General features: G+C 41.8%; 1 protein-coding gene across 6 annotated transcripts in view; it reads right to left on the bottom strand.

The window, feature by feature from the left end:
• AFF1 (AF4/FMR2 family member 1) overlaps positions 1-27578 on the bottom strand; it is a 204600-nt gene that overhangs the window by 85714 nt on the left and 91308 nt on the right. For all 6 annotated transcript variants that reach the window (XM_030819098.1, XM_030819101.1, XM_030819100.1 and 3 more), the window contains 2 exons: positions 7529-7649; positions 6216-7118 (listed from right to left, as the gene is read on the bottom strand). In XM_030819098.1, coding sequence (XP_030674958.1) covers positions 6216-7118; positions 7529-7649 — 1024 coding nt within the window. The remainder of the gene's footprint in view (positions 1-6215; positions 7119-7528; positions 7650-27578) is intronic.

The raw sequence follows: 27578 nt of genomic DNA, 5'->3' as shown, positions 1-27578 counted from the left end.
CTTATAGCACTTGTCAAAGCTTCTTATACATGGATCTGAGTGATTACTTGACTAATGTCAGTTTCTAACAGGACAGTTAAGGTCCAAGAGGACTGGAACCATCTGGTTTTGCCCACCATTGTAACCTCATCCCCAGCACCAGGCCTGGCACACAACAGGGGTTCAAGATATTTTGGTTAAAATTGCTGAATACATGATGTGTTTGTGAGAGTGAGCTGCTTAAACGTGTTTTGAGTGGTGCAGGAGCAGGATATGCACCATCGGCACATCCAGAAGTAAACCGCCTGAAGGTTTAGATCATCTCATAATAGGGAAGTCCCTCTTCTTGAGGTTTAAGTTAAATATGGAAGTAGGAAACAATGTTTGTACATGTGAATGCAAAGTGAATCACTATCACACAGTTTTCCACTGTGGGTTAATTCATGCAGTTGTTAGGCTGGTAGTTTATTGAAAATAGGAGGCTCAACTTGAGAGCTGCAATGAATCAAAGTGGTCCAACAATGAATGTACACTTGGGTCTTGGAAATTAGATGCAAGCATCTGGCAACAAAACGTTCCTAACATGATGTCACAAGAGGCCAGAAGGAAAAGAGCAATTGCTTTGCAGAAATCAGTCACAATCAGGACTCAAAGCCAGACTGATCTGGGGGAGGAATTAAGTAAGACCATGTAAGGATTCTTAGGTACACATGCTCAGTCCCAAGGTTTTAAATACCTACTAAATAAACACAAATCCCAAATTATTTTCAGTCCTGACATTTTCACAGAGTTAGACTCCTATTTATGACTGCCACTTGTCATCTCTACCTGGATACATTACAGCATCTCAAACCTAACACATGATCTTAATATATGACCCAACTAGAGTTCTTAGTTTTCCAGGTCATTTCCCTCTCAGTAGCTGGTAACATCCCACCATCCTTGCCTTTCAAATAAAAAGCCTACCAGCCTTGTTTGATGCCTCACCTTCCCTCACCTCAGGCCACTCCTATCTCCTGTCAATCACAGAGCCCTATCAGTTCCCCGCCAAACAGATCCAGAACTTGTCCACTTCGCACCACGTACATGGCTACTATCCTCCCCCAAGCCACTATCATTTCCCATCTCCCAACTGGTCTCCCTGCTTCCACCTTTGCCCCTCTCATGCATTTCCCACCCAGAAGCCAGAGTTACAGTTTTTTAAAAAGAAAAAAAAAAAAGTAGATATGTCCCTCCCCTGCTCAAAATTATCCAATGGTCTCAATCACAAATAATACTGAAATGCCTTTCACGGCCAACAAAGCCTCCATGGTCTTACTCCTGCCCATGTCGCCAGTCCCATCTCACATCCTCCCCTCACTCTCAGTGTTCCAGCCATGCTCCCCTCATTTCTGTTTATTTTGGGTGGTGGTGTAGGGGGAGGAGGGAGTGGTTGAGACAGGGTCTCACTGTCGCTCAGGCTGGAGTTCAGTGGCAGCATCTCAACTCACTACAACCTCAGCCTCTCAGGATCAAGTGATCCTCCTATCTCAGCCTCCTGAGTAGCTGGAACTACTTTTAATTTTTTCCCAGTAGCTGGGAAAACTTTTTAGTTTTTTTATAGAGACAACATCTCACTACGTTGCCCAGGCTGGTCTTGAACTCCTGGGCTCAGGTGATCCTCCCACCTTGGCCTCCCAATGTGCTGGGATTAACAAGGCCATGCCTTTTCCTAAATTCAGGCCTTTACACTTGTTTCCTCTGCCTGCAATGAAATACGTCTGAGCTCTGCATGACTGACGCATGTTCATCCTCCATGTGAGGTGTCTCTGTGAAAGGTGCCTCCTCAGAGGGTCCTGTGCTGACCGCCATTTTTAAGTCAGCCTCCTGATTCATCTCACCCTCATCACTCTCTTTACTTCTTGCCGCACTCTTATCAACGCCTATGATTTCATTATATTATCAATGCCCCCCCATTAGAATAGATGGTCTATGAGACCACGGATCTGTCTAGCTTGATCTCAGCTGTATCACCAAGAGCCTACTACAGTGCGTGGAACATAGTGGAGGGTTAATATCAGTTTGTTGGGCTGGGCACGGTGGCTCACATCTGTAATCCCAGCACTTTGGGAGGCTGACATGGGTGGATCATGAAGTCAAGAGATTGAGGCCATCCTAGCCAACATGGTGAAACCTCGTCTCGAATAAAAAAATATATATACAAAAAATTAGCTGGGCGTGGTGGCACACACCTGTAGTTCCAACTACATGGGAGGCTGAGGCAGGAGGATCCCTTGAACCCAGAAGGTGGAGGTTGCAGTGAGTCAAGATTGCGTCATTGCACTCCAGCCTGGCGACAGAGCAAGACTCTGTCTCAAAAAAACAAAAAAAACAAACAAAATACCATTTTGTTAAATGGATAAGTTAAAAAAAAAGAAAGAAAGAAGAAAAGAAAAAGAGGAATGATGAAAGATAAAAGTGAGGCCAAGAAACACACAGGAAATGAAACTCACTGTATCCTCCACGGTTCTGCTGTGGGTTCAGTCTGGGTGACAAAGTACAACTCTTCTGGTCAAAAACACAAACATCTCACCACTGCCACCAATACTGCCACCAAACAGCAAGTCAAAAGAACTGAGTGTTCTAGCTCTGGCTCTGATATTAACTGCATTTTTTTGCAAAATCAAGGACTTTACCCTTTAAGACCTTAATTGCAAAATGAAAGAGCTGTGTCTTTAGCTTTAAAATTCCAACATTCTAAATTCAGTATATGATTTGGTATACCCATCTCTGCTTATTCCACTTCTTTTCAATAAAAAGCCTATCTAGCACATAAATCCTCTATCTGAAACCTGTGTCTAGGCACACCTCCCCACCTCCACATTCCATCCCAATGCCCCCAGCCTCAGGGTCCATGTGCATGAGCACTCACAGAGATGCCACGGCTTCTCTCTCTTTCACTTGTTATCTCTAGACAGAAAAGAGCGATATAAAGAAATCTCAATCTTCCAATTGGGCAGGTCCACCTCTGATGTGGCAACTCGGCAGCTGGAAGGGATCCACGTGAGATCGCGGAGTTCTGGGCCTGGCCTCAGATTGGTCACTTCACACTGCTAGACGTCTTCCAGTTGACGTAAAACTAAAACAGACACTCCCAGAGAAAACCAAGTGCAGATTTTTGTGGTCCAGGCCTCTAGTCAGAAATTGACCTTTCAATAATTTTTTCCCTTAGGATCTTTGGAAGAACTAACCTTTAATTCTGAGAAAGACTTATCCCAGAGAAAAATATGAGTTTTTATAGTACCAACTAAAACATAAAACCAAGTATTTCCCATGAAGTGAAAGGAAAGGACAGGGAGTAAAGAATCCACACTTAGGTGGCTAGAGAATGAAGGAACATAAAAAACGAAAACCAAAAAGAGTGGCTTTCCAATTTGGGTTCATTTGTAAAATTACTATTTCACAGAAGCAGTTGGAAGGGGTGGGGGAGAAATGAAACAAACCACAAAACCCAACTATCCTCACACTCAGAGCGCTAGGAAAGAGAAAATTTCCTCTGACTTGCCTTAAGACCAATTAAGCAAATAAAGGAAAATGACTCAGCTATGCCCACACCCCCTTCTCCCAGCTCTACCAAGAGCCAGCTTCCCTTTCTGCCCCAAACCCAAAAATAACCCAGGCTATTGCTAATATTCTCACCTATATTCAAAGTTTACCTGCTCTGGGGCTAATTCCCACATTTTTGGTCCTACATCTCTACACTTTCCTTGGGTTCACCAGAATAATAATCCTTGGATGCACAAGAAATATTAAAATTTGAAATATAAAATTCAAGTATATTTTTAAAACTTTCAAAAAAACCCATTTTGCTAAGTGTATAAACAGAAAATTAATGCTAAGTCTGTGAAACATGAGATCTTCGTTACAAGAGCAAAATCAAATCCAAAACCTGACCAGAGAGCACGAAGATCCCCGCTTCTCAGTTTGATGACTCCTTCATTCCACGCTCTTGGCTCCTAATTTGCCCTCACAGGGGTCACCTAGAGCCCTCCATCTGTCTGACCCCCTCAGTTCCATCCTCCCCCTCACCAATAGCGCCACGGGGCTCCCAGGCAGTTGGCACCACAGCTGCCACTGCCTGGCATGAGAACTCGGGCCGAGACCAGAGGGAACCACTGCATTAAAGGAAATGCTGACTGTGAACAGAGGCCGCAGATGAAAGGTTTACTTCTACTCCATTGTTGACAACAGATGCACTGGTGCCAAAAAAATCCCCAATTCTTCAATAACCAAATGTATGGAGGATTTTGTTCCTCAGAAAACATGCAAGGGCCAATTAACATAGTCCTATGTTCGAAATACGTATTAAATATAAGGGGTTTTAAGACATTGAAGAATCTCAACTCAGCCTACTTATTTCTACCCAAGAAGACAGTAAGTTAACTGGAATCCTCTCCCAGAAACATCTACTAGGAAACCTAGGGCTGAATTACACAGGTTCTTTAAGCACCTAGTTCCAGAGAGAGAAAACTCAATCGTTCCCTAATTGTTTCATAAGTGTAGGCTGATCTCTATACTAGACTAATCCGTCCTGCAGCAAGGACCGATTTCTCTGGCCACACAATCTTGCACTTAAGCATATGGTTGGGCGTTTGGTAGACAATGCAAATATTTGCTAATTTGTCTAAAAATTGTTTTAAAGCAATTTTTTAGGTTTGTTATTTTTAGAAAGAATGTTAAGTTGTCCCTTTTTTTTTTTTAAACTGGCAACATACCTATTTGATAAAGAAATTTAAACCCTATTTGATAAAGAAAGCAAAGAAACTCTCATTGAGTTATTTATTGCCTGAATTAGAAGGCAGGTGGAGTGACCGTTTTGAGGAGGGAGGATCTCACTTTATTTTGCCTTCATTCAGCTGCCTACCCCTACCTCCATCACAGCACAAAATGTTCAATAAATGGCTCAATGCATTAAATCTTCTTAAGTTAGGATCGGAGATGCAATTCTGCCATCTTGGTCACTTCTGCCATTGGTTTTACTCCTTCGTTCTTATTTTTCCTTGGTCTCCAAACAAGTGGCATTCAGAAGACATCTGGAAGCACTCAGCTCAAAAGCTCAGTGAGGATGGCACCCCAACCTCCCTCTTCTAAACCAGAAGCTGACACCAGAAAGTTACAAGTTGTCCTCCTGGAAGATAAAGGTTATCTTTCCAGGTAGGAATCATGCCCCCCACCTAAGGAATTTTACCTTCTGGCATTATGTAAGACATATCTGGATGGCACATATGTCTATGAGCAATGGAGACGCAAATTAGAATATTTATACAATAGATGTAACCAAACCATAGACTTCACATTAAAAGATAAGTTTTAAAATTTCCTTCGAACATTTCACTTCACACTACTAATCTTAATTTTGGAGAAACTGGTACCACTTTAAAATTTCAGTGACAGGATGTATGCTCTGATTCTCCTCATTCAAACACAATGCTGCTGTTTATCCATGGAGTAGAAAAAGAAATACTTTTTTTCTTGGTTTTAAAAAGTACAGCATTTGGGTTACTTTTAAAACCCATGGTTGAGTAACATTCTGTATTATATTTGTGACTCACTCTCAAGTGAAATGTCACCGTATACCTACTCTTCTTTTTTAGGTGATAAATAATAAAATATTAGAACAGAACTTTAGTTATAAAGTTCCTTATAATTTACAGGGAACAAGTCCTTCTAAAATAAAAATTAAGAGACTCTGTCATCTTGTTTTTACATTTTTATGGTTTAGAGCCCAGGAAAAACTAACTGGGTCTGAGGAGGTATTAATCAAAAAAATTTTTTTCTTCACATTGTTACCCCAGTGTCTCCCAAAACAATAAATAAGACACCTGAAAACCTTCCTGAAACTTTCTGGTAACCGAAATCTTCTCTCTCTTGATTGGATTTTGGATCCCACAGGTTTATCTATCTTTCAAAACACAAACTGTACTCTCATGATCTCTATGTTTTACTGTATATAAATTTTGGCTCAATAAAAAGGTTCTCTAAACCTTTCTGCAAACTGCATTTCAATATCTATAATCAGTGGTCCATCTCAGATCTGAGTTTTTCATGGGTTATTAACAAGATCCTAAAGCCAAAAAGAATTCCCCCTACCCAAAAGCCACGGACTAACCTCCCCACCTTGCCCCACATCCTCCGGACATTTTCATCTCAAATCCGTCTTCGAATTGGAATTGCCCAAGATAAGAAATTCCACACACCTCAACTGACTGAGAAGGCATCTTCAGTTTGGTGAGCTTGGCTTTGGCAGGCACTTTCAAGTCTGTTTTTTCAAAGGTCTGCTGTCGATAGTCCTCCGGCAGTGGTTTCAGTTCAGGGGATTCACTAGGGGCCTGATCTTGACCATCCATGGGCCGGACATAAGCCGTGGGCTTCTGCTGCATTGCAACACTTTTTGAGGGGAGGGAGGGAGGTGGAAATGTCTGAGAAGGCGGCTGGGCAGGGGCCACCAAACTGTCTTGAGGGGTCTCTTTATCATGGACTTTCACTGCTAGGTCCTTGGGAGATCTGGCTGGGCAATAGCCTTTACTGTTATTGTTGCTGCCATGAACCTTGCTGCTTCCTTGCACCCGGGAAAGAGTTTGCTGGTTGGAATGTATAGGTGACAAAGGGGGAACTGGGGAAGGCAAAGAGGAGATTAAGGGAGAAAGCTCCCTCTCTGGAGCCGAGTCTGTCACCGAAACACAGTGGTCTCCGTCAGCTCTTCGGTCACCTTTCTTGTGATGACTAGAGCCGAACCCCTCCTGACCAAGGCAATCCTGGCTCAGGTGCTGGCTGTCTGGTGGGCCGCAGCTTTTGGCATGGAGACTTGGCATTGGTTCAGTCCTTGGCTGTGCCATCTTTGGATTGTGGCTAATGTTGCCAACAGAAAGTGGTCCAGATGTAGGAGTGTGAATGGACTGGTGGTGGACACTAGTGTGGAAGGAGCTGGATGGAATGCTGCTCCCTTTGTCAGGAATTAAAGGGTATTTCGGCTTTCCCAACCTATTTTCAGAAGCATCCAAGCGATGAGTGTGAGACTTAGTACTAAGGAACTCCTTCACTTCTTCATAGTTTCCCAACATGTTCTGTATTCGACTAGACAACTCATCACCTTTTGCTGTCTGAAAAAAAGGAGAATTTGAGAATGAAAAAAACTAAGGAAAACTGCCATTTAACAAACCACGTTATATAATACTATTAAGGAAAAAACTCTGAACTTAATGTATGACATGTAGAATTTAATGTGCTATTTTAACTCAATTCCCCTGTTGAGAAGACTATCATGGATACATATTACTAACTGTAGAAGACTAGCATTACAAAAGAAAACCACAAACTTTGGTAATTCTGACTAACAACGTTCAGAGAATTTTCATACTTTGTTTTCAAAAATCTCTAGAATAAGTTAGAATAAGTTATCTTATTTCCACAGCTGTGACCCTTGTTCGAACTCAATTATACTGAATTGTTTCATCATAGGGTTCAATATTGTGATAAATCAGGCCTTCAACGTCTAGTATTCAGTAAATACCTTGTAGGGCTCTCCAAAAAGGGGAATCTTTTCAGGAAATGCCTCTTTCTCTTGGTGGGCTTCCTGGTTCCGTCTTTCCTTCTCTCTAATTCGAAGCAGGTTTCTGTCGTCATTGTACAAACTGTTTCAGGTGCCACAAAAGAATGAAAACAATAAAATTTATCAGTCTCCAAGTTTTGTCATGCATACATACATGCGAGAAGGGAGGCGAGGACAAGTCTGGGAAGAAGCAATGATAACGGCTGTGATTTAAAGAAAGCCTAAGTTCCTTAATCCAGCCATAGGCTGAGGCCTCAGTCACTTGGCTGTGACCCTCCAGCCTGGGGTCCTGGCTCCCAAAACCCAAGCATTCACTCTGGGCCGTGGTCTCCATCATGGCTCAGGACTGGTTCCAAACTGAACAGCCTTTTATAGGCAGCAGTGGAACTGAGACAAGATTAATGATATTTTTATTTTCAGCTTGCAAAATATGGGGTAGAGGTAGAAGCTTTTCATCTGCAGGAGTCAGCAGGATGTGAACTTTAGAAAGGCTGTTTTCCTGGATCAGTAGCGTACATTTTGAAAGATTAAAATCAAAAGGCTTATTTCATAATTAAAAGATTACCAGGCACCCAAAACAGCATTTACTTTCTCAGCCTACTCTACTGGGAGTGTCTTGGCATGTAAACCCCACAAAAAATGATTTTTATTTCTCATTTCAAACGTCAAGGATGAGAAAATCCAATTATAGATGTCAGCTCTACCTACAGAGAACGCTTTATAATCTGACTGCCCTACTTAAAACACATAAAAATGTATCCTAAATCATCAGCCCTGGCACTAAAGGGGTTAAATGGCATTCACCGAGAAACAAATCCGAGATGGAGACCAAAAGTAGTGCAGTTTCAGCCAATGCATAAACCAAAAGTGGGCCTGCCTCATTGTCAGCACCATGGGCCACTTCCCAGCCCTCACATGCAATGTATGATTAAAAAGTGAAATAAGAACTATAAAATGACTTCTGTCTTCATTGACTTGCTCCTAGGGAATCTACTGAATGTTTTCGCCCAATGCCGTTTGAACAAACAGGAAAATATCTGATTGTCTAGTTAAGGCTGTCGTTCAGTACCTTCGGAAATTCTAGCCCTGATGTCAGACGCCCTTCCCCACCCCCTTTCCTGGCCTCTTTGCCCTCTTCTGACTTCTCTTACTTCCTCTGACAAGAGCCTACTGGTCTCCCTGCCTCCCCCACATCTTATCCCTTTAATTCAGCCTTCTCACGAAAAGAAACCTGATTTAAGGCCCTGGTTCTCACGTCACTATCTGTATTTTAAAATAACAAGCACTTGATGGCTCTTTACTACTGCAGAATAAACTCTAAATTCTTGCTTTGGCATTAAAATTCCCCCGTAATCTGATGCAGATCTACTCTCTAGAAATTATCTACTGTCCCCTTGCAGGCCTGCCACATGCATTCTACTTGACAGTCAGTCAGTCACGTCCATCCCCTGAACATACCCTGTAAGGCAGCCTCTTGCTCTAATTTCCACCAGGCTCTCTTTACTGAAAGATAACCAATTCTTCCAGAGCCAGCTTCCCTAGGAAGTATGACTCTCTTACAAACTACCTCTATATTCCAGTCAAACCTGACTACTCCCCATTCCTCAGTGATATCCTAGACGTTGATGCTTTCATTCCGGCCACAAATTTCCACTGCTTCTCTCTCCACCACACACCCCCATCCTTAATTTTCAGCTTCCAGCAATCTCTGGAATGATTCAAATGTCACTTGCTCTAAAGGCTTCCTCAAATCCACCAAGTATGTGCTTACCTAACACCTCAATTAGTTTTCTCTCCTCCTCCCTTCTCCCCTAGCATGTGAACTCCACCAGAAAAGAACCTCCCAAATTTAGCACCTCTCTTGGTGCTAAAGCATGGTACTCTGCATAGAAGCTAATCATTAAATACTTTTAGATTAAAAAACAGCCACTACACTTACATATTTTTATAAACTTAAAACTCTTTAAAAAAGATTTAGCTCTGGAAGACACATGCAAAAATTATTTTTAAAAATCATCTAAAAAGTAATCTGGCATTTCTATATCCTTTTAATCTATGGGAGTAGGATGCACGGAGAGAAATTAGCTGCCTGACTGAATTCACTACAATGTGGTAAATAATTATCTCCTTAGGCCAGGCGCAGTGGCTCACGCCTGTAATCCCAGCACTTTGGGAGGCCGAGGCGGGTGGATCACGAGGTTAAGAGATCGAGACCATCCTGGCCAACATGGTGAAACCCTGTCTCTACTAAAAATACAAAAATTAGCTGGGTGTGGTGGCAGGCGCCTGTAGTGCCAGCTACTCAGGGGGATGGGGCAGGAGAATTGCTTGAACCCAGGAGGCGGAGGCTGCAGTGAGCTGAGATCGCACCACTGTACTCCAGCCAGGGCAACAGAGCAAGACTCCATCTCAAAAAAAAAAAAAAAAAAAGAAAGAAAGAAAAAATTATCTTCTTAGACCTGTGTGTATCAAAAACTTTTCCTGGATGATGGATATTGCAATATCAGATTTTAAAAGAACTCTTAAAACCACAAAGTTAATAATTTATGCTAGTCAAAATACTGAAAAGAAGCTGCTGCTGAACCAGAAACTGGTTGTGGAATCTTCTGTAATGAAGTCTGAGTCTCACCTGTTTCAGACAGTTAAACTTACTTCTGGTTGGCAGTAGCACACTGGACTTGATGACACTCAATTCCTTTCAATTATTTTATCATTTTGGTAATTCCTCTTGTTGGTTCAAAAGATCATATGCCATTAGCATATAACCATAGAAGCCAAGTAAGCAGGTTGATTAGGAAATAACTTTTTCCTTCAAACTTGTTTTATAGCCACTTTGAGCCAGTTTGCAGGGAAGAGCTAAGCAGGCAACCATCCTCTGAGCATCTAAGCTTCTCTTCTCCCAAACTATCCAGTGTATGCACCTTGCAGCAGGCAAGACAGGCCGATGGGTGAGTGGGTGGGGGAAGCTTACCATGGGCATGTGCTTGTCTGCTTGGCTATTCTCACCACTAAGGGAGTTCTCCCCTCTCTGATACGCCACTTACAACAGCAGAGCCCCTATAGCCGGTCAGTGTTCACAGCCTTAGGCTCCGCTTCACAGGGCAGAGCTCCGCCCCTTCTAAATAAATGCTACCTTTGTCTCAGAGAAGGGAACTCCAAATGGCAATTCTCAGTCCAGGATCCAAAAGGGAGGGTGTGAACAGTTACACCTCAACTAACAGGCTGCTCAGAGTCCTCAATTTTCTCATCAATTCCACACACTCAATTTTCCTCTAACGAAGTTACGTTACTAAAATATTTTTAAATCAATCAACTCAGCCTTGTATTAGCCTTATTTCAGCACCAGTTGGGTTTCTCCCATACTTTCAGATTTTCATTCCAAAATATTGAAAATTGCTACAGAAATAACCAGAACACAAGCCATTCTTTCACAGAATTCCTAACATTGGTTTATTACTATGTGATTCTAAAATCAAGAAGTCTCCCACAGGGAGGAAATCCTATTAAATTAAGGATTCTAGTTAATTAAGGTTTTACTTCATTAGTGTCAAAAAAATTTTTTTAAACCCACATTAAGATTTTATCGGCAGACATGTAATTCTACACCTATTCTGAGACAAATTTTCTTTTTATGATTCACTATCATCCTTCAACTAAAAGCCCTATAAGTAGTGAGGTGAAAGAAGACATCATGGATATCACTGGTAGGATGAGTTTTATGAGGTCCAGGCTTTGTGGAAGAAACTTGCTCTCCCCACACTGTCCAACAACTCCCTCTTGGGTGGAATTCACAAAAGCTCCTGGGCAGGGCAGAGGAAGACCTAAAAGGCAGGAAGTTCACAGAGTAGAGGTAGGCTTTGAGCCCCTGCTCTGGGTTGCCTCCTTTCTCCTTGCAACTAAATTGTTTTGCCAGTCACATTAAATAGCTTTCTGGTTTCTTGTTGCAAATTTGCAACGGCTTAGGGAATGATCTGTTAAAAGCTCCCAGGCAAATCTTGTGTGATTATTTTCTTTTTCTTAGTTCCATTTTGAGATAAAGGAATATGAAATTTTAAAAATAAACCCACTATTCATACCATGAGTAAGCCTTTGTCCAGCCTATACACATCACTGTTTAAACCAAGGTGTGAGGAAGGAAGGGGCAGATGGGAAAATTTTTTAATGAGGGAATTTTAGGAAGCGGCAAATGCCCTACATGATTCACAAACTCTGTAGTAACTTTTTTTTTTTTTTCCCAGATGCAGTCTCGCTCTGTCGCCCAGGCTGAAGTGCAATGATCTCAGCTCACTGCAACCTCTGCCTCCTGGGTTCAAGCGATTCTCCTGTCTCAGCCTCCCAAGTAGATAGCATTAGATGCACCCAACACCACGCCTGGCTAATTTTTGTATTTTTAGTGGAGACAGGGTTTCACTAAGTTGGCCACACTGGTCTCGAACTCCTGACCTCAAGTGATCCACCCACCTCAGTCTCCCAAAGTGTTGGGATTACAGGCATGAGCCACCACGCCCAGCTGTCAATAATCACCTTTCAATAACTACAAGTTAACTGTCACTTTAATAAAGGTGGCTTTTTTTCCCCCAGTCCTGTGTTAAGGAAAAATGCATCCCAACATCAGCCTGGCCATTCTTTCCCACTGTTCTGAATAGAATATAGTGAGTTACAAGTTCTCCTTAGCTGATTTTAGATGGTACTTTGCATTACCTAAGAGGTTCTCAAACCTCAGTCAGTCAGCTGGAGGGTTTGTCAAAACACAGATCACAGAGACCTACAGAGTTTCTCAGGTAGTAGGCCTGACATGGGCCCCAAGGCTTGTATGTTGAACAAGTTTCCAAGGGATCTCCAGGGGTAAAAGACAGCACATACTTTTTGGAGCTCACCAAAATACAAAAGCAATGATAACAGCAGCAGCAGCCTGGCCAAGGAATGGCATCACTTAACATGTTAGTCAACACTGATTTTGGCACTATCACATCAGTTTTCTATTTAATTTTCACAACAACCCTGTGAGAGTAGGATTATTAACCCCATTTTCCAAGTGAAAGAAAGCTAGCTCAGAAATTGACTTGCAGCCGGGCGGGGGGGGGGCTCATACCTGTAATCCCAAAAATTTGGGAGGCCAAGGTGGGCGGATCACTTGAGGTCAGGAGTTCGAGACCAGCTTGGCCAACGTGGTGAAACCCTGTGGCTACTAAAAATACAAAATATTAGCTGGGCGTGGTGGCACGCACCTGTAATCCCAGCTACTCGGGAGGCTGAGGCAGGAGAATCACTTGAACCCAGGAGGTAGAGGTTGAATTGAGCCGAGATCGTGCCACTGTACTCCAGCCTAGGTGACAAAGCGAGACTCCATCTCAAAAAAATAAATAAATAAATAAATAAATAAATAAATAAATAAATAAATAAAAAGTAAAAAAAAAAAAGAAGCAGGGCATGGTGGCTCACGCCTATAATCCCAGCACTCTGGGGGGCTGAGGAGGGTAGACTGCCTGAGGTCGGGAGTTCGAGACCAGCCTGGCCAACATAGTGAAACCCCGTCTCTACTAAAAATACAAAAAATTAGCTGGGTGTGGTGGCAGGCGCCTGTAATCCCAGCTACTAGGGAGGCTGAGGCAGGAGAATCGTTTGAACCTGGAAGGCAGAGGTTGTTGCTGTGAGCCGAGATTGCGCCACTGTACTCCAGCCTGGGCAACAAGTGCGAAACTCTGTCTCAATTAAAAAAAAAAAAGGGCGAGGGGATTGACTTGCTCACAAATGGTAGACCTGAACATTCAAATGCCTGGCAAGAAAGCTTATACTCTCAGCCACAGTTCTGCTAGCAAAGCTGTCAGGCTGCGTTAAATAGGGCAGTGAAGACAAAGAAGGAGTGCTAAAGTGTGCTAACTTATAACCACTCATATTTTCTTAGTCTCAAAAAGGTACACATCAACAATTTAGTATTATCTCTGCCAGCAGGGTCATCTCAGAGCCATAAAACTGATGTTTAGTTAAACTGATCCATACAGGCCTGTCCTTGAGGAAGGACCTAACAGAGGACCCCTTTGAGAGAAGGATGGCCGACGGCATGAAGCTGCTCTTTCAGTTGTAAAAACTGTAGGCCGGTCACAGTGGCTCACATCTGTAATCCCAGCACTTTGGGAGGCTGAGGTGGGAGGATCACCTGAGGTCAGGTGTTTGAGACCAGCCTGGCCCACACGGCAAAACCCTGTCTCTACTAAAAATACAAAAATTAGCTGGGCGTAGTGGCACGTGCTTGTAATCCCAGCTACTTGGGAGGCTGAGGCAGGAGAATCACTAGATCTCAGCTGCAGTGAGCCAAGATCGCGCCACTGCACTTCAACCTGGTACAGAGCGAGACTCCGTCTCAAAAATAAATAAATAAATAAACAAACAAACAAACTGTGTTACAATTCTTGTTTCAGAGCCTCTGACGTGCCCCTGGGAAGGAGGATGCAAAGTCTAACCACTCCACAGACACCATGAGTTCTACTGGAAATCTGCAAAAATCTATTTAAATAGGGAACTAATTCTCCTTTCAGTAGCCAAGTTCTTGCCTTCAGATCATATACTACTGTCCACCATCTTTGAGGTTCAATCTGATGTATCAAAAGATCTCTACAGAATCCATCAAGCCACCTCCTCCACATTTTTATTTAAGTGAACTAGAAATGGGGAGAACCACAGGCTTCAGTGTCCAGTGCCTGATGAGATCAGTCACATGTGAAAACTCACCTGCAGAACATAAACACTCGAGCCATGAGAGGGGGACTGTGCCACAGATGTTTCACTGACCGAATCCACTAACTCAGCACAAGAGCTTGAATGAAGCTTTGAAAGCTAAAACATGCCAGAATGCTCTCATTTTCGGAAAGGTGGTGAAAATCCTGAGGAATTCAGAGCTGCCTGTTCAGCCCCTCAATACAGTCATTTCGTCAGCCCCATGCTGGGGCCTGTCAGGGCACATTTACTCTGACTTTTCAAATGCTTCTTGGGGGTAGGGATGGATGTGTTTAAAGTATTGTGGTAAAATGTAAGAAATCACAACTCTGTAAGGATTAGTGAGAGTGATTCCTTTTTCTCTTTCCTTCAAACTAAAAAAGGAAATAGCATATGTGGATGAGGAAAAGATAGTAACAGAAAGGCCCAAGTTGGGCGTGAGACGTGGGGCAGTGTGTTGGCTCTGGTATCATCTGGCTGTAAGCACCTTCTCCCAGGCTGGAGCCCATGGGCCCTGCTGCTAAACTAGGTTAGTCATGCGGGATTGCTGAATGCCATTCGGTGCTTCCATGGCAACTCACGGCCCACAGGGCTGGCTGTGCACAGCTGACTACCCATTTATCACCCTTGACTGGTCACTTCACATAGGCCTTCCTCTGATAGATGTCACCAACTCTCTAGAATTCGAGTTTAAATTTTTAACTCTCTCTTGAATAACAGAGTGTGATTTCTCCTATATATTTATCTTCATAAGCATGGAGACATCTGGCAGGAAGGAAAGGGAAAATCCTAAAATCAACAGTGTACATTAACTCTGGAAAGGATTAAGTCTTATTACTGTTTAGAAGCACTATGCCATTCTGATTTGAATGTACAAAGGATAGAGCAACAAATAAACACAAAAGTTGGGCAATCCCAGCTTAGAGGATGGTGAGATAGAGATCTGTCACAAACAGGGAGGCAAAAAGGCAGGATGCTAGGGTTCTTCCACACCATGTAAGTGACTTTTTTATTTTAAAAGCCACATCTCAACTTTCTAAGTCCATCTTTTGGCCTTTTGTTTCCACGTTCCCCTATTCCTACCACATAACATGCGGGAAACATTTTTCACACATTGGCTTTATGAAAAAACATCAATATACCTCAAAGCACAATATTAGTTTGACTTCCAAATACAATTTAAACATGAGAAATCAAAGTGGCTCCATGTCTGAAGGCAGGATAAAATGTTGCTTCAAAGAAGGGAGATTTTTTTCGTCTCTCCATCCATGTGAAAGAATTTGTAAGAGACTTTCTCATAATAAAAATCACTCAGCTAAATCGTCCCAGGGTTTTCACTCTCAATAACTAACATGAATAACGTTCTTAAAATTTATAAAGAAAGTAATTAGAGACTTAATCCTAAAAGTCTTACAATCTGATTTCATATTAAAAATATCAGCCAAGTACAATGACAAAATAGCACGATGTCAGTTGTTTTCCTGGAAAATCCCCCCGGGGATTATCTCAATGCATTAGCACTCTATGCTACTCACTTCTGTTTGCCACAGACGGTTCAGTCTTATTATAATTTATTATAGTATTTATTTTTAAAGTTTTATGTGACCCCATTTTGCAAAATTAAATCAACCTTGAAAACACTGCCCACATAACCTCTTGCCATTCTCTAGGAGGGTGATACATGACAGTGAAATTTACATTCTTGGTACCCATCATAAACACTCTCCACGACTCAGAGCCAGTAAGATATTTTGCATATCTTAAATGCATCCTGCAAGTTTTAAATTGAGAAAGACTCTACACTTGGGCAAACGTGACTAAAAAGTCACATCAATTCTAAGGAGAGACATGTTAATTTACCTTTCAAAATGAACTTGCCAGGTACTTCTGTATGCCTATTAATATGCAGCAAAGGTCTGAAAGGATACATTTCACAAAAACCTACCAAGCAGGGCCAAGAGCAGTGGTTCATGCCTGTAATCTCAGCACTTTGGGAGGCTGAGGCGGACAGATCACTTGAGGTCAGGAGTTCAAGACCAGCCTGGCGAACATGGTGAAACCGTCTCTACTAAAAATACAAAACATTGGCCAGGTGTGGTGGTGGGTGCCTGTAATCCTAGGTACTCGGAAGGCTGACTCAGGAGAACTGCTTGAACCCAGGAGGTGGAGGTTGCAGTGAGCCGAGAACGCGACACTGCACTCCAGCTTGGGTGACAGAGCAAGACTCCATCTCAAAACAAAAACAAAAAACCTACCACCAAGCAGCATGGGATTAGGGTGCAGAATGTTAAGTGGTGATGTGGTTTGGGGAGCATTTTGTTAACGTTGTTTTTAAATTCTTTTCACGATGAGAAAGCATCTATTATTTGTATAAAAGTTCTGATTAAAAACTAAAAGAGCCTCATATACTATAGCAACATCATATTGGGTATAAAGAAGTACTGGAGTGTTAATCATTTTTGCAGTAACTCATTAGAAGCTCTGAAAACTGATTTTGGGTTCTGAACTCAGTCTTAGATTGTTAGCAAGTAATTTTATATCCATCTGTGTAAAGCAGAATCTCAAATTAGCTGGGCATGGTGGCACACTCCTGTGGTCCCAACTACTTGGGAAGCTGAGATGGGAGGATCACTTGAGCCTAAGAGACAGAGGTTGCAGCGAGCTGAGGTCACGCCATGCACTCCAGCCTCAGCGATGGAGCAAGAAGCTGTCTCAAAAAGGGGGGGGGGGGGAGGGGGCGGGGAGAGAGAAAAAAAGCAGATACTTGCTGCCATATTAGAGAATATGCTCTAACATTCAAACACCAGCAGAGCTGATGTTTTTTAACTGGGGTAGTTAATATAACCCATTTTGTTTCTCTTAATAGACCTCATAAGTCTATTTTGAGAGGTATTTTTTATCTTACAGATAGAAAAACACAAGAACTTGTCTTCCTCATCAATTGGTTTTTAAGGGAGAGTAAGGAAAACTGTGTGGTTGGGCATACATAGCTCCAACAGAAAAGTAGGATGACGGGGGGAGAGGAGACAGATGAGCTAATGTATTCCCATGTGCAGCACACCAAGCCTCTCATCTTCCAAACATATTTAAAAAATAAAAAACTAGTACTGAGTGAGCAAGGCCAGCATGTATATAAAACAATTACACAAACCACACCAGTGAAAAAAAATCACTTCTCACCTCAAAAATCTGGCAATCTATAGCTAGGGGTTAATAAAACATGTCTTTATGTTATATGCAATGTCAGCATATTGGTGTTACTGACAAATTTCAGAAAATTCAGTCCCTGAGACTGATGTCAAGTGCTTACCAGCAGTCAAGCAAGGGGATATACAGAAATTACCCTCCACAATGGCAACAGAGATAAACCAATTTTTTAAACCTGAGATAAAGTCTGTCACCTAACTAGTTATTTATGTCTCCCCTTTAGTTGTAAAGGCCCCTGGTGAGCACAGCTGCACAGTACCTCGTTGGCACTGCTCATTTGGCACCAATCAGAAATGTGGATAGGTGTTGGCTCTTCTCCTGCTCCTCTAGTCTGTACTAGGATCAGAGTGCTGGCCTCATTACCAGGCCACTCATGTCACACTATCAACTGACCCTGAAGGACCACATCCCATACCTGCAAAATAATGAGACTGGTGAAAGTCTCTCATGACAGCCACAAAAATTAAAAATCCTACAGTCACAAATTAAGAATGTAGACAAGCAAGCTTAAAGTCTTTTTCTTAATGCTTTCTTCCTTTAATTCATTCCCCAACTTTTAAAAAATGTTTTGGGTATTAAATCTATGAAGCATCCAACATTCAGATAAAACGGACTTCACTTCTCACTTGGAATGTGGCCTCGAGAGGCTCCTCTTTCTGGATTGTCCATCTCCACAAAGCTGTGTCACTGATTTTTCTAAAAATCATAAATCCGATCTTGTTATTCACCTACCTAAAACCTTTCTGGGAGCCCTGGTGCCTACAGGACTAAAGCTCCTGAGTATTTCTTTTTTTTTTTCCCCCTTGGGACGGAGTCTTGCTCTGTTGCCCAGGCTGGAGTGCAGTGGCGTGATCTCCGCTCACTGCAAGCTCCACCTTCCAGGTTCACATCATTCTCCTGCCTCAGCCTCCCGAGTAGCTGGGACTACAGGCGCCCGCTACCATGCCCAGCTAATTTTTTTTATTTTTAGTAGAGACGGGGTTTCACCATGTTAGCCAGGATGGTCTCGATCTCCTGACCTCATGATCTGCCCTCCTCGGCCTCCCAAAGTGCTGGGATTACAGATGTGAGCCACCGTGCCAGGCCTCCTGGGTGAGTATTTCAAGCAGTACTTCTGCCAGCCTCAGCCCTCCCGGGTAAGAGCACCTTTCCTGCGTTCTGCCTCACTTTCTACCCTTTAAGCACAAGGAGCAGGGAGGCTCTGGGAAGCACAGATCTTCTCCCTGCCTGGTCTCTAACTGTTGCCTTTTGAAAGTCTTCCTCAGTATCACTGCCTCCATTTCTGGGATACCTAGGCTATGTTTATATTTACCCAAACTAGATAGACTTTATATATGTGTGCCTACAGTTTTCCTTATTAGACTGTGAGCTTCTCCTTAAGGGTACAGACTATTCTGAGGGTTCCTTACCCAGCACAGTGCTTAGTAAATGCGATGCTTAATACCTATCTTTGACTGAAATAATTATATTCAAGCATTACTCAATTTCCAACGATTCAGAATTCTGAATTCTGCCAGTCTATTTATATTATCTAATGACAAAATGTGACTCATTGTCTGATACCTAAAACTGATTTTACCAAAATCTTTTACCCATCAAATGACTCAAACCTAGAAGGCAGGCTGACAACACCCTTTCCTAGATGGACCAAGAAAGTTGCCTCAGCTAACACCATGTGTTCATCAGTTGATGTTACATGTTTTATTCTTCAGTTTACCACACTTATTAATTAGTCATAAAACCCCAAGTGCACTACAGTAAAAGAAAAGGTACTATGTTTGGGTAACACTTAAGAGAAAATACACATTTAGTTTTAAATCAACAGAATCAGAATAATTTTAGAAAGCTACCTCTAGGATGAAAACTTGGACAATAAACAAATCTCTCCATGCTGCTATAAATGCATCATGGGGAACAACACAAGAAAATACAGGATCCAGAGAGATAATTTTAAATGCCAGGCAAATTAAGTGGTCCTTCCACTGCTGAAAGCCCTCCACAGGTTTGCTATAGCATTCAAAATTAAAATCCAGAAGCCTGGCCAACAAGGCCCCATTCCTAGCACACTTCCGAGATCTAGCATCCTTCCTCCCCCTATCCTCCCTGGAATACTAGCCAGACTGGCTGCCTTTTCATGCCTGGAGCAGGTCAAGCTGTGCATTGCTAATCCCCGTTTGCATGCTCTGTGCCTAAAGCTGAGGAAGACTGGCTGTCTCTCCACTAATATCTCAAGTTATAACTATCGGCTCCTCAGCCAGTCCCCGCCACCAGCAGGTGCTCTCCAGCACTTCACCTTTCAATCACCATCTAAAATGATCCTGCCTACTCACTCATCTGTTCCGTCATCATCTGACTCCCCGCACCCATCCCAAGGAAGAATGCATGTGGCTGCAGGTCAGTCGCCCCTTCCCTCTTGATCCTATTTACCGAGCACTAACCCATCAGGCCATATGAATATTGGTTGAGTGAGATTTTGCACATCTAACTCTACATACAGATCCAGAGACTCAATAGTTTTTTTAAATACATTTTGAAGTTAACGATTTAATAATACATTTTTAAAAAACCAGGCAGTTATGAAGAACATTCTCTAAACTGATTAAAACATCAAATTTTCAAGTCCCACACAGAAAACAAGAAAAACAAATTATTCCCAAATTCATCTTGCCTCAAGAAGAAACTGCTGAAACATCCCCAAGGCGATTTTAAAAGGCAACTCTTCTCTCAAATTATTCAGGAGCAAATTTGGTTTTAAGAAATGACTAACTTCTACAGCCCATACGAGATCAAATGTACTAAGTGAATATATTGTTACTTAATTTAAGCACCAGATAATCCCAAACATACACCAAACTGAATGAGGTACATTCTATAGAACAGCTTGGAACACAGGACAGGATTTACCATTCCAAAAGGAAGAGTCCCTCCCAGCCACTGAACTTCTAACGCACACATTCCAGAGAACCAATTGCACCACATACAATAAGAAAAACCTTTGAAACTGGGCCAATGTACCAAGCACAGCTTCAGCCAGAACAAATGCTCAGCATTCAGACTTGCTAACCAGCAGCAAAAAGCAACAGGAAAAGGCTTACACTTGGAAAATGAAAGGAAAAGCAGTGTCTGTGTATTGATAAGAACAGTGGGGAACAATAGGATATTAAGGAAACTGGCAAGATGCAACTTATTTCTCTAAAGAATAAAATATTAAGAAACATTTATTCTTGTTTTGTTTTTTGAGACAGGGTCTATCACCCAGTGCAGCGGCACAATCATGGCTCGCTGCAGCCTCCAACTTCTGGGCTCAAGGGATCTTCCCACCTCAGCCTCCTGAGTACCTGGGACCACAGGCATGCACCATATCATGCCCAGCTAATTTTTAAGTATTTTTGTAGAGATGGGGTCTTGCGTTGTTGCCTAGTTCAGTCTCAAACTCCTGGCCTCAAGCAATCCTCTTGCCTTGGCCTCCTAAAATGCTGGAACTACAGGTGTGAGCCCCTGTACACAGCTTGAAACATTTATTGTTGAACTGAGTACACAGGAAGCCATCAACACATTTTTCAATTACTGAATAAACCAAAAAAAAATTGTAGGGCTCCTCCACTCTCCACTTCGAGCTCATTCCATCATGGGAGAGTATATCCAAAATTAAATTTCAAGGATCCTCCATCCCCCCAATCAACAACTGCTATGAGGAGAAACCACTGTCAATTATATTTTAAACCTAGTTTAAACAGGCTGCTGTGGACACATTCATACAAAGAGATAAACTTCCTACAACTGAGAATTTTCCAGGCTCCTAGCAAACAACACAAAGCAGATACCTAACCTTATTTGCATATTACACAAAGCAGAGAGCAACAACAAAAAAATGGAGGAATAAGTTGTCCATATAAATGTTTTTAAAAAATCATCAGTGCTTTTCTTTATATCTTGACCTTGGTTGTCTTTCCCTTTGGTTATTTAATTACACACGCCACACTTGTTTCTACAGAAAGAAAGCTTAATGTCATAAAAACTAGAGGCAGTTTCATTTTGTTCCATTTCATTCCACAGACATTTCAAGTAGGAAGAACAGGGAGATTATTATAGGAGAAGAAAGCTGGAAACATCTATTGGTATTTTATATGGTAACAAGCAAGAATTACATGTTTCTAAATATTCTCATTTTCATCATAACCCCAGCTCACCTCCTACTACCCGCTGTAATTGGCATCTCCTTAAAGCTAAACAGTAAGTCATTGTTTTTCTGGAGAAGTCTCCCTTCATTTGACCTCTGCAAAGCAGTGTTGTGAGCCTTACAAAGCTTGTCAGGATTCTTTGGGCTGGATTTTGGCCCAGCTATCAACATTTATATGCAGAATATATCATCTTTTCACCATCACTACCAATAGGCAGTTCACTTGCATAAAACAAAGGGTATTTATCAATCTTAAAGCATCCCTCTAACCTTCAGCCAACGCTAAAAAAGTAGAATCTGAGACTTCAATTAATTAAGAAAGACATGCACTTGAGAATTTCTAGAGTCCTTAATAATGTTAAGTTCTTGATAAGTCTGTGAAGTTTCCATTTCTACTCTCTGAAAAGCAGACACTAATATATCCACTGCAAGTAAACAATAAGGAAACATTCAAAATTACCAGATACACTGTGACAATTTATATAAGACCTGTTTATAAAATAATTTCTTCAAAACAGAATTGTATTTTGAATATTATTTACGTCAGTTGAGAACAGGAATGCATTTATCTATGGCTTTCTGTACTTCAAGGTCGTAAGCCTCACAGAATGAGAACAGAAAAGCCCCTTATTTCCAGTAAACATTGACTTCCTCTTATGTGCTAGACCTAAGGATAAAAGGGTGAGGGATTCCACAATTTAGCGAGATACACAAATGAAGAAGGAGGAACAACAACAAAAAAACCCAAATGCTAAGATAGTAGAGGTTGATTACAAGTGCTAAAGGACTAAGGAGAAAAACAGGAACTCTAAATGGAGGAGCCTGGGGTGATTTAATTAATTAAGAGCAGGGACATCTGAGCTGAATCTTGAATGATGAGCAGAAGTTTCCAAGAGAGAAAGAGGCCTCCACCCCAAGACAGCACTTAAGTTCGTAGGGGAGTGATCATTCACCATAGGGTGTCTGCATCCGTCTTACTCCAGATTTCTCACAGGATGGGTCCGAAAGCATGCCTGATAATCTGTGGGGATGATAACGTCTTGCAGCCACCCACTCCACTGGTCTGGAGCACCTCAATTATCTTTCAGAGTCTGCAATACCCTCCTACCCCCACCCCGGACAACCGCCTGTGGGCTTTCCTCAGCCTGAAACAACGATCTCAAATTACTGTGCACGTGGAAAACTGTCAGTTTTCGGGAAATGAACCGAGCGTGGATGTGGGAGTTCAGAATGCAAATACACTTAACTGGGGCCTCAGATGATCACACAAAGAAAACCGATCACTATTCCCAGACCCCTTTTGCTCCTCATTGCCCAAAAGAGGCTCAATCTTGGGAATGCGAGTCACTCAGCACTGGGTCTGCACAGAGCACCAGAACGCTGGTTACACAGAGCTTTGCTGTGAAAAGTCTGGCCTAACCTCCTAATTCAAATGATTTTACACTGTTTTCAAGACTTCCACATATCGTTCTGTTTGCTGAGCCAACATTAACAATGTGAAATGGAATGGGGGGGGGGGGGAAAGCTCAGTGTAAGTTTTAAACGAATATCTAGTTGCATACTCCCACCCCCAAACTGTTCCCTTATTTCCTGACATGCTTAGACCAGTGTTTCAGACTTATAAGTAAAATTAAAGAAGGGTAAGACTGCCAGTGGCAAAGGGGGGAGAATTTTTTTAACCATTCATATTTAACATTGGCCAATCTTTGAATTTCAACTTTAAAATTTCCTTAAAGTTAGCAAGAAATAAAAAGATGAGCTAGCCCAGGGATTGGCAAACTATGGCTCGTGGGCCAAATCTGGACCAGCTACCTATCTTTATAAATAAAGATACACTGGAACATACTGATGCCCATTTGCTTACATATTGTTTATGGATGCTTTGGTCCCACCACAGCAGAGCTGTGTAGGTGCAACATAAACCGTGTGGGCTGCAAAGCCTAAAATATTTACCATCTGGTCCTTCACAGGAAAGGTTTGTTGACCCCTGTACTAGTCCCTAAATTAGTAAGAAACACAAGGGGTGATTTTTTTTCAAGTTCATTTAAAGCCTAAAGGAATAGAGACTGCTTCTGAAATAACTTACTGTAGAATATACAGTCTTTCAGTGATAGCAATTTCTCCTTATCTGCCTTCTTGACTTCAGGGAAAAGATGAAAATCTCCATTCTTCTCTCTAATTATCTCATTTAAATGTCTTTCCCCCTTATTCCAAAAGATTAGCAAAATGTGATGTGTGATGGAAAGTGTGCCAAGCAGGCAGCCTCCACTCACTGTACAATGTCATCCAACATCTTCAGGACTCTTCCTCATCTCCAAAACATGACCTTTTCACAATACCTCCAAGGTGTTGTGAAGTGTGTGCTGATGGAAGTGTGGGAAACCCATGAGGTATGAAACCATTCCAGTCACTGTTCTGGCTGCATCTTAAAGTGAATAACGGACTTAACACTACAATTCTTTATAATTTGAGGATAAAATAAATGGAAACGACAGGATATACGGGAGGCAGCACAGCAAAAGAAAACACTAGGAGACACTCTGGGATTAAGAACTCCCAAGGCACAGGGAGTCCATCCAACTTCCCTGTGCTATCTACTCCAGCCGGCGGGTGTGGTTTTTGGAAAATATGAAGAATTAATCCAGTGGCTGCTATTAAAGGTCAGAACTTAATGTTCCTCAAATGTCCTGATTCTTTAAAAGTCTGGTGGGAGAATGCACTGCTAGATCTGAATACCTTTACGTACATAAAAAGACATCTGTCAGGCTGACAGTGTAAGGAGGAAACAGGTTGACAGTCTTCATAACGTTAAACCTCTGTCTTCAAATGGAGGTAGAGTGAAACTCTTACATATTCTTATCACCTATTCCTTCTCATTTAAAACCTCTATGCCCCACCTGCACTCAGGGAGACCTTGCTTCCCCTTATAACTCTAGCCTAATCACAGATTCCCAACTATTCTCTTACAATAAAGTAGCTCAGAAATGGCTACAATATTTATATCAAAGTTTACCAAATGCTAGAGGATAACAGAATAAAAAGAAACAGGTAACATACATCCAGGTATCTGACAAATTACAACCTGCCCAATTTCAGTCTGGGGCCCCTGGTTATTTACAGACCCACCATTAATTTACCTGGGAGGACACTCACTCACCCCCAGATTTCTCTCATTGTGGCCAAAAGGAAGCCTTTGAGAGCCCTGGCCATGAAATAAAAGACCCCACCTGTGTAGGATGACAGACACCAACTAAGGCCACTTCCTTTGGGGACACTCCACCTGCCTTCCCACAACTTCAAAAGCATAACACTGGAAGAACACAATCCAATAGTCCTAGCATTTCTCTAATAAATGCACTCCTAGAGTGGCAGGGAATTATTTAGTAATAGTTACATTCTGTCACATGCATTTTACTGTTACCCAAAAATGGGGAGGTCTTAAATAGACATGAGTCTCCACTTTTCTTCAGTGTGAGAAGGGGTGGTTCTAAAAAATTTATCTTTAATTCTCAGCAAGAGACAACCTAGGTGAAGAAAAACGTACCTTAATCCAAGAGCTTTGGTCTGAGACCTCAAGAAATTATTTAAATAATCCCTACAAAATGAGGTATTATCAAGCACATACAACTCATCCAACAGGTTTTTAAAAATTGAAATGGCACCCTGAGAGGAAGAAAAATAAAACAGGTTACGTGTTTGTTTACTCATCTTCTAATCATCTTCCCAGATATACACCAAAAAATAACCTTAAGAATAGTTCCAAATCTTACTAGGGGTATGAGTTACACAGATGCATGCACTATCAAAATGGGCCAGTACAGTTAAAATCTGTGCCTTTCACTGAATTTTATACCAAAAGAAAAAAAAACTTTAAAAATACTGAACTTTAATGATATACAAGCTATTTACGGGACAGTATACTCCCCCCAACTTATATAAGTATAAACATACATTAAAGGATGGACACAGCAACAAAGAGATGAATATATGGTAATGCAAGTAAAATAAAATGTTACTACAGACTGAGCATCCCTTTATCTGAAATGCTTGGGACCATAAGTGTTTTGGGTTTCAATTTTTTTTTTTTTTGGATTTTGGAACACTGGCCTTTAGCATTACTAACCTTAAAATCTGAAAAATAGAACGCTCTAATAAGCATTTCCTTAGCGTGTCATGTCATCACTCAAAAAGTTTCAGATTTTGTAGCCAGGCCTAGTGGTGCACGCCTGTAATCCCAGCTACTTGGGAGGCTGAGGCAGGAGAATCACTTGAACCCCAGGAGGCAGAGGTTGCAATGGGCTGAGATCACACCACTGCACTCCAGTCTGGACGACAGTGAGACTCACCTCAGGAAAAAAAAAAAAAAAACCCCAACAGCAACAACAACAACAAAAAGTTTCAGATTTTGGAATGTTTAGGATTTTGGATTAGGACTATTTAACATGTACTTATAATCTGGGAATAAGGCTTTTTACTGTGAAATTCATTAAACTTTTCTGAATGTTTGAAAATGTTCATAATGTTAGGAAAAATAACCACAAGAATAAACTATTAAATTTGGTCAAAACACTGTCGTAGGATCATTGTGTGCCCCACATTTTTCCAACAGACTCTCCTCTCTCCTCTAGGGTATTTACAGGCTTCTGGTTAAATCTCAGATTTTAGCAGAAAGGAGTAATTTGGAAGTACAAATTTATCTATGAAATATCATAGCAAATCTTTGGAAGGAAAGGAACTCAAGAGTGGTCCTAAACTTGTGAGACACATGATTTCATCAGCTGTCAGCAGAACTGAAATAGCAGAAGTGTGCATGTTACATGTGTATCCGTGCATGCACGCCAAGCAAAACTAGAGCCCTTACCTAACACCTTCAAATCTTTCTCTGGCTTCTGCTTTTTGCTCTACTGGGTAACTACAAGCGATCTAGTAGAGACACATGCATACATTTGTAGGAGTAAGTTTCAGATTTCCACCTGGAAAGTTTTCAGGGTAATCTCCTTAGCAGCCACTGTGAAGGCTTAATTCACCTTCCCTCATTTCCTCCCCCAGTATTCATTCTTTAAAATATACTTTTCCCTACTTGAGAATTCGGCTGTTTGTGAAGTTTCAGAAAGTTAATCTTCTCTGGTTCTTGTCCTATTTCTTCCTGTACTGATTTAGGGCCTATAAAGAAACCACTGGAATCACATTTCCTTCTTCATATTTCAAAGTGTTTTTCCTGCAAGTGCTTCCCCACAAAATTACCAAGCCAGAAAGCCTTGAGCTTTTAGGAAGGATCGAGTCTATGGTTCTATTTCATCTAGTTTGAGTTACATCTGATATATAAAATATGAGAGAACAAGATTTTAGAAAAGCATTTTACATAAGTAAATCTGTAATACAATAGGTAGTTACCTTATATGTACCAATCTCCCTTTGCCCATTATTTCTCCTCTGAGCTAGTTCCAAATGCTGCTGCAATCAGCCTCCTCCCTGCAGACATGCTGAGGAACCATGTCATTCGAAATTCTTTCCTTGCTCTTTTAAAGTCTGGCCTCAGTTCCCTACTAACGGGCCCTCCTCACCTCCAACTTCCCTACCACTTCCTACTACAGAGCAACTGGATGGCCACTCAAGGTCCCCACACAGAGACTGCTGTTTGTCAGTCTCCTGCCACAACTTTGTTGAAACTGAAGGAGGCAGAGAGGAGGCTGAGCAATATGCCACAGGATGGAACATTTTGGTTACCATCACAGTAAATGAATAGAGGGAATGGTCTCGGCAGGGCATGGTGGCTCACACCTGTAATCCCAGCAATTTGGGAGGCCGAGGCGGAAGGATAGCTTTAAGTCAAGGGTTCGAGACCAGCCTGGCCAACATGGCAAAACCCCATCTCTATTAAGAGTACAAAAATTAGCTGGGTGTGCATGG

The sequence above is a fragment of the Nomascus leucogenys genome, chromosome 9, assembly GCF_006542625.1.
Source record: "Nomascus leucogenys isolate Asia chromosome 9, Asia_NLE_v1, whole genome shotgun sequence".
In the NCBI taxonomy this organism is placed as follows: Eukaryota; Metazoa; Chordata; class Mammalia; order Primates; family Hylobatidae; genus Nomascus; species Nomascus leucogenys.
The sequence above is the reverse complement of the archived record's forward strand: the minus strand, read 5'-3'. Positions and strand labels throughout refer to the sequence as shown.